The sequence below is a fragment of the Penaeus japonicus genome, unplaced genomic scaffold (assembly GCF_977035675.1).
Source record: "Penaeus japonicus unplaced genomic scaffold, GWHDUDI00000001_assembly GWHDUDI00000035, whole genome shotgun sequence".
NCBI classification, from domain to species: Eukaryota; Metazoa; Arthropoda; class Malacostraca; order Decapoda; family Penaeidae; genus Penaeus; species Penaeus japonicus.
In genome coordinates this window covers 14,238,366-14,248,365 of record NW_028234437.1, presented here as the reverse complement: position 1 = coordinate 14,248,365, position 10,000 = coordinate 14,238,366, and the positions used below count along the sequence as shown (strand labels likewise).

At 19.0% G+C, this 10,000-nt stretch overlaps 1 protein-coding gene across 1 annotated transcript in view; it reads right to left on the bottom strand.

Moving 5' to 3' along the window:
* LOC122242557 (uncharacterized) overlaps positions 1–10,000 on the bottom strand; it is a 27,295-nt gene that overhangs the window by 15,362 nt on the left and 1,933 nt on the right. Inside the window, exons 2-5 of the mRNA XM_086531272.1 lie at positions 3,634–3,718; positions 3,355–3,442; positions 990–1,404; positions 782–869 (exon numbers count right to left, since the gene is read on the bottom strand). Coding sequence (XP_086387398.1) covers positions 782–869; positions 990–1,404; positions 3,355–3,442; positions 3,634–3,718 — 676 coding nt within the window. The remainder of the gene's footprint in view (positions 1–781; positions 870–989; positions 1,405–3,354; positions 3,443–3,633; positions 3,719–10,000) is intronic.

The window sequence follows — 10,000 nt, the reverse complement described above, 5'->3', positions numbered from 1 at the left end:
TAATCTATTCTTAATTATTCTAGCAGTACTAATGGTCAACAATCCCACTACAAATTTGCTAATGGAAGCTCAGCAATGGTGCCCAAAAATGAATGAACTTTTGTTTTCTGATCACTAAAAAATTCAAAGCCATTTTTCATAAAACTGCCCAGCTAGCACTCTGAGGTCCAACTGACACCTGCTGTTGACATTTGGAAATGGTGATAGGAAGTCTATTCTGCTCATCTGGCCAATGTTCGAAAGACGAAAGACCTGACATTTTGTCAACCAGACATAGTGGATACTAAGGTTCGATATCATGTATACAAACTTTTCTGGGTGGATATTGATCACTGAAAAGCAAATATAGTATCAATTGGTGCGAGGTTAGGAGATGGTTGGTAACAGAGTTTCCTCAACCAGGCTAGTCTTCAATATTTGACAGATGGCACAACAACCTCACTGCCTTGCAATGCTAATTCTGTTTACTGTATTAATTTTTAACACATCTGAAGTTATTCTACCATCAATATCTGGCCGCATAAGTAGAATGGACATTCCACTGATGTTGCTAAACATTGTCAGCTGATGTTAGATGGACATCAGAGTGCTATCTGGGTGGATACTACACCATAGTTGTATGTAATATATAACATAATACAATAAAGAAAATCAATCTTTGTCTTCTATTGTTTTTCTACATTTTGTTCTGATCTCAAACACCCTCTGAGTATGTTGATAAAAAAAATGCACACCATTATGAATAACAGGTAGGATGAGCATGCAAGAAGTAAATACTCACGCAAATACTGGAGAGGGTCCAAGGGCAACCATATCTGCTTCTTTTGCTCCTCTTAACTCAATGAAACGGAATATTCTTGGTTCTGTCCCTGTAATGTAAATCATTTTTCTATGAACTTCTTTCATGTATCTAACATTTTTATCCTCAAGAATGCATATATCTCCTTGTATGGTAGAATGTTTGAAAAAAAAGAAAAAAAAATACTTACACACTTCATCCACCTCAAGACTGTCCATCTCCTGTGAATTATCATCCACTTGAGACTCGCTGATGTCCTGAGAATCCTCATCATCAAAACCATCACCCAGGTGGTCTTCATCTTCGTCCATCATACCATCATCTTCATCCTCCTCTTCTTCCTCCTCATCTTCATCCTCTTCCTCATCTTCTTCCTCTTCTTCATCCTCATATTCCTCCTCAATGTCTTCCACTGACTGTCCCTGGTGGAAGGTTCTGTCTATTCCATTTCCATTTCCTTCAACACCTGGTTCTTCCATCTCTTGGCTATCAGACATAGGCAGAACAGATGGAGGCATAGTAAGAAGGACATCCTGCATGGCAGCATAGAATGGCCAGGAAGGAGGGGCAGCATCTTCAGGTTCTAGAGCAGGCTGACTTAGCTCCTGAAAGTAAATATAATTACATCTATAGGCACATACTTAATGACTTATTAGGCATCCAGTCTTCAACAATACACTTCTATTAGATACAACTGTCTGTCTTATTTACATAACAGACAAAAATGGGACGTGTCACTGCAAATTTTGGAATAGATAAAATGGAACAATACTGAATATACAAACACAGCAAATACATGGAAAGATGAAATAACTTGGACAATTATGGTATATACAGGAGCTAATCCAGTGTAAACAAACTGTATGAAAGATGTAAGATGCGGGCCCATCTTGGAAGTGTTAACCCATTGCAAATAGGGGATAGATTTGTTTACCCAGGCTCCAGGATGGGTTTTATTTCAGAGTGAGGCAGCTTCATGCAATATACCTTGACTTTTCCCATTCTCTTTTAGTCACTTAATGTAGAACTAGAGCAATTCTTGTGTTTTATTTTTTGTGTTTTTTACTGTATTTAGAGACTTATGTTTGTCATATCACAGGCCCTATCAAAAGGAAAAAAGTAGTGCGAAAGTGATCTGACCCTTGTTGAAGGGTTAAGGATGATGACCACTTATGGGTTCAAGTTAATGAATTAAAAGAAAATATTCTTAAAAAATAGTTTAATGCCCCTAGCATCATGTTATAAAGTTTCATCCCTGAAATCTATTAATTAACAAAATTAAAAGGGTGTTGCCTAATATCCATATTCTAGATGTTGTTTTTATCGGATCTAGACTGTAATTTTACATACAGAAAGTTACCACACATCTTATTATATGAATAAAAAGAAAGAAGGAAAAAAAATATATATATATATCAGCTCCTTGTACCCCTCTCTCAGTGATCAAATTATCTCATAATTCCTTTAATAATTCTCATGCAGAAGAGTCCATTCTCATTATTCGGTTACATATATTATACATACATCCGCCTACGCTTAAACCCCTATGCATCCCCTCTGTAAAATCCCCCTCCCCAATTTAAACTACCGACCAGAAAATTGTGATGTTTTAGTCTTATACTTTGATGTAAACTATTGCATATACTCAAAGTATGTCCCAAAATTAAGTCTGATTGATATTCTATTAACTAAAAGTGGTTGTTTTCATTAACCCTTTCCCGACGGGGCACTCGCTACGCGAAGACCCCTATGCCGGGCGATTGCAATATTGCATTGTAATCGTCACACTGGCATGATGCCCCAGCATTAGGAGTTTGGCTGTGTCACACGAATGTGATGCACCGTTGTCATTGGGTTAAATACCTGTAACTTAAAATTACTCTCACAGTATAAGTTTAATATTGTTAATTTTTTACGTGTTATAGTATGTATGAATGCAAACAATTCTATGGAAATATATTTTTAAATTGAAAAATGAAGAAAAAAATATAGGTCTTTAAGTATTCTTTCACATTAAAAAAACAGTGAAATTTTCATTCACTGCAACAATTTCAAACTTGCAGCAGAAACAAAATTAATTTTCTATTGACAAATTCTATTATGCAACCACAATTCAATGGATTTAGTTTCTATCATTTTTCGTGGAATTTTTTATTCTTTTTCTTTAATTTTGAGTTTTGAGTTGAAATATCAAATGTGCACTTTTAGTGACTTGACTTGTTAAAAAGAACTAGCCATGAAAAAATTATGAACCAGAAATTACTTTTAGTGACATGCCAAGAATCAAAAATTATTTTAGGTCTTGAGTGCTATGATCTGTTTCTTATTCTTTTGATATTCACAGACCTTCTTTATTCAACACATCTTAATAATGAGATCAGACACCTAAACCAAGAAACCTTTCACCAAGAAACATGAAATGTGACTACAGTATGGCTTTTGTTTCACTCTTCCAAATCCAAAATGTAGTCATCATGTCAGTGTAGCAAGTCTTCTATGCAAGTATGCATTAATCATGTTCATATGAATTTCTATCTTACATCAAAAATACTAACCTTGTACCTGGTGACTAAAGAATCCCAATGCCTTCTGGCTTGTGCAGGACTTATCTGGCCTGTTAGACCGAGCTCATCAATTACAGACCTGTAATGATTTAGAAGGAAAAGCTCAATAAATTTGCTCAAAAACAAACCAAACTCTAAACTGGTTGTTAAAAAGCATATGCCTACTGATCCAACACAAGAAAAGACAACTTCTACAGTAAAATATTACAGTGTCAACACATTAGTGTAAAAATATGATAAAAAATTTATCAAAAAAACATAAAAACTTACTGGTAGAGATAATCAGGAGTTCCATTGCTACTTGTCTTCAACCGTGCTCTGGCTTGGATAAAGCAAAAGGTTTGCTCTTCCGTCCCTGTAAACATGCAACATAAAGGTGACCTAATGAATATCTGGCATCCTGTTGCATATCTGTATGTGTGTCTGTCTGTAGCTGTGCTTCTATGTAAAAGTGCATTAACTGGATAAGTCTCTGAACATAAAAACAAATATAAAAATAAAACTTATACATGCATATATAAATATATGCACATTATATCAATACATATATATATATATATTATATATATATAAATATATATATATAATATATATATATATATATATATATATAATATATATATATATATATATATATATATATATAATATATTATATATATATATATATATACATATATATAATATATATATATATATATATATATACATATCTATGTAAATATATATATATATATATAAAAATATACATATAGTTTTTGTTTGTTATATATAAATATATATCTATATATATACATATATTTATATATATATATATAATATATATTATATATATATATAATATATATATATATTATATAATATATATATATATATCAATATATATATAGTTCTATATAAATATATATATAATATATATAATATATATATATATATTGTTAATATATTACATATAGTTTTACATAGATGGTTATATATACATATATATATATAGATATATTTTTGTATGATATATATTTAGTTTTATATATATATATAAACATATAATATATATATATAGTATATATAATATAGTCATATATATATATATACTCGATATATAAGATTAGGATATGATATATAGAGAATATATACATATATAGTATATATATATATATATATATATATAATATATATATATATACCATTATATTATATAATATACAATATATATATATAAATATACATATATAATATATAAATACACATATATCTAATATATATACATATATTATATATATCATACAATTTATATATAAATATATATATATACATATATACATATATATATATATATATATATATAATATATATAATATTATATATAAGTATGATAGCTAATATCATATATATATGCGATATATAACATATTTAATATATAATACATATATATATCTAATATATAAATATATATATATATATATATATATATATATATATATAATTATAATAATTTATATATTACTATATATATATATAACATATACATATATATTTATATATATATATTTAATATATATATATATATAACATAATATAATATATTTATTATATAATATATCTAATATATATTATGTGTATTATATTATATTTACTTATAATTTATATATATACATATAATACATACATATATATATTATATAATATATTAGTATTATTTATATATATAATATTTATATATTATTGTATATATATATTATATATATAATATATATATATATTATATATATAATATTTATAATTATATATAGATATACATATTATATATATTTTTATTTTATCGTATATATTAATATATCATATATATATTATTAATATATATAAATTTTTATATATATATATATATATATTATAATATATATTTTTTTAATATATATATAATATATATACTTATATAATACATATATATATAATATATATACATCATATATATATATTATATATACTTTTATTATATATATACCTATATATATATAATATATATAAATTTATATATATATATAATATATATATATTTTATATCATATATATATATATATAATATATTATTACATATATAATATATATAGATTGATACAATAATGATCTAGATTATATATAGTTATATACTATATTAAATATATATATTTTATATAAATATATTTATACATATAGATTAAGTATAGGTATTACATATTATATATTAACGATATTATATATAATCGATATAATATATATATATTCAATTGTATATATAAAACACAAATACACACTATAATATATATATTAAATTATATATAGAGTTGATTAAAACCACACACGCACTACAACACAACCAACAATATCTATTTATTTATATATAGTATATATACGATTTATATATATATATATATAATATATACATAATACATACCATATATACTTACATACCTATATATACATACATAGTATATTTATATATATATATTATATAATTATATCAGGTTAATATAGGTTGTAAAATCTATATTTGAGAATCAAATTTTGTATGTATAATATAATTTATCATATTTTACGCTATATATATATATTATATATTACTATATATATATATGTATATGTATAAAATTTTTATATATTTATACTATATAATATATATATATATATATATACATTATATATACTCTTATATATATTTGTCGCTATATATATATATAAGTTATTTATAAATTTTTTTTTATTTATTGTATATAATTTTTTAAAATATATTTTATTTATTTTCCTAAATATGTTATATATTTTATTTTTTTATTATTTTTAATATTTATATATTTTTATATTTATATTATTTTTTTTATATAATATATTTTTTAAATTATTTAATTCATATATTTTTTAATTATTATTTTATATTATTAAATTATAATAAATATTTCAAATTATTAAATTATTATTTTACTATGTTCTTTTTATTTTTATATTATTTTTATTTAAATCTAAATTATTATTATTTATAATAAAAAATATAAATTTAATTATATTTATACTATATATATATTTTAATTTTAACATATAAACTTAATTTTATATTAAACATTATTATATATTTTATATCTTTAAATTTATATTTTTTTTATATAAATATATTTTTTTATTTTGATTTGAAATTTTAATATTTTAATTATTTATAAATTCATCTTTATATTTAATCATTATCAACTATTATAAATTATTATATGTAATATCTTTTATTAAATAATAATTAAATTAATTATATTTTAAATCTTATAATTAATAATTTAAATCTATTTTTCAATTAAATATTTTTTATAAATTATAAAAATTATTATTATATTATATTAATATTAAAATTATTAAATTCAAAATTAATAAAAAATTTATTAAAAATATCTTATAATTATCTAATAAAATTTAAAATAATAAATTATTAAAATTTTTTAATTATATAAAATATATATTATTTTTATATATTTACCATTATTATATTATATAATTATAATTATATTAAATATAAATAAATAAAAATAATAATTAAAAAATAAATATTAAAAATACAATTCTTAATAAAAAAAAAAATAATTATAATAATTTTCAAAAAACTTAATAATAAAAAACTATAAAATATTAAATAAATATTTTAAATTTATTCTAATAATTAAATAAAATAATATTTAAAAAATATTATCAAAATACCCATATTCAAAAATTTAATTAAATAATATTTTTAATATAAATAAATTTATTTTATATTTATTATTTAAAATAAATTTCATTCAATTTATTACTTTTTTTTATTAATTTTTTTTTTTTATATTTTTTTAATATTAAATACAATTCTTTTTTCCTATAATTATTATATTTTTTTTATTTTTTTTTTAATTTTATATATATTTTTTAAAATATTTTTTAATTTTTTTATATATTTTATATTTTATTTTAATATATATAAATAAGAATATATATAATATATAATATATAAATTACATATATATATATTCATATAAATATATATATATATATATATATATTACATATATATATATATATACCATATAAATATAATAAACATATAATATATCATATAATATTATGTATATTACTATATATATATATATATATATAATATATATAATAAATATAGTATATATACCTATATATATTATATATAAAATATATGTATATTATATATATCAATATATAATATATATATAAATATATATATATATTATATAAATTTATATATATATATATATAATTAAGTTACATATTATATTATATATATTTTATACATATATTAAATATATTATATTATATATATATATAATATATAAATATATATAAATATATATATATATATATATATTATATAAATATAGATAGATTCAAATATAAATAATTATAAATATTTATATAAATACTATACCATATATATATATTATATATACTATAACATATATAATATATTATATATATACATATATATATATATATAAATAATATATACATATATATATATATATATATAATATATATATATATATATATATACCTATAATTATATGCACGAGTATACAATCCTCTATATAAATAAATATAAATATAAATACTATAAATAAACGCTAATTATAACATATATAAATAAATATATACAAATTTATATATATAACATATATATATAAATATATATATAAATATAAATAAAATTTTATATACACGGAGACAGAGAACGGCACAACTCACAACATCTACATAATTATCTATAATTTTATTATAAAACACACCCAGCACACACACTCACACACAACACACACATATATAATATATATATTTATATATATATATATATATTATATATATATATATATAATACATACATACAATACACCAATATACATACATAATATATATACATACATATAAAATATACATATATAAAATATATATAAAGTATACTATGGTAATCTTTTATATATATACCAAAATGTAGTGAATCATTATATATATATTTATATTTCTATATAATATTATATATGGTGAGTATACAAAATATTTGTGGTAATTATATATGTAATTTATTATATATATATATATATATATGTATATGTATATATATGTATATTTTATATTATATTATAATTATATATATATTATATATATATATATATCTATATATTGTATATATATATATATCAGAATTATTATATAGTATATATATATCATAGTATATATAATTATATATATATATATACTATATATATACACATAACACACATACATAAATATATATATTATATATTATATATATATATATAGATATATTAAAATTAATATATAGATATATATATATTATATAAACTATAAAATATGTAAATATATATTATAAAATATGGATATATAAAATGATAACAAATTTTAGATATATATATATATATATAAATATGTATATATATATTATATGAATAAATAATATATATATAAATATGTATATATATATATATACATATTTATATATATATATATTATATATATATAAATATATATATATATATATATATATATATATATATATAATATATATATACAATATATATATAACATACATATGTGTGTGTGTGGGTGTTTTATATATAAATTTATATATATATGTAAAATATATATGTTTTATATATAAAATCTATATATATTATGTATATATATTTAGTTTTATATATAAATTTCTATATATGATACATAAATATATATACATATACATCATCTATATATATACCATATACATATATACAATATACATTATACATATGAATATATATATATATACATAGATACATATACATAACATATATATATAATATATATATCTATATCATAATATATATAATATATATATATATCCAAATATCGTATCCATTATTATTTTTCTAAAATATATATATATCTATATTATATATCTTATATATATATATATATATCTATATATAATATATATATATATATTAAATATCTATATAATAACATACATACATATTCCACACACAACACCGCCCCACGGTCCACACCCGCCAACCCACCCATCCCATATATATATATAAATATATATATATATTATATCACTATATATATATATTTATATCCCTCACACACACACTCACACCATAAACACCTTAGAGACAAAAAACAAACAAAAAATTATATATATACATATATATATATATATATTAACATATATACATAAATATCTATATATACCTATACGATACATAGTTATACATATATCATATACCTAATATATATACATATATATATACATATTTACATATAAGTATATACATATAAACATATATATATACATATATACATATATATATATCTAATCATATATATACATATATACGATATATATATATATATATATATATATCTACATCTATACCTATACATCTTATAATTATATATATTATATTAAAATTATAATTATATATATATAATCTACATATCTATATATATACATATCTACTATATATACATAATATATATATATATACATATAATATATATATATACATCTATATACATATATATTATACATATATATACATATATAATATCCATATACTATATAA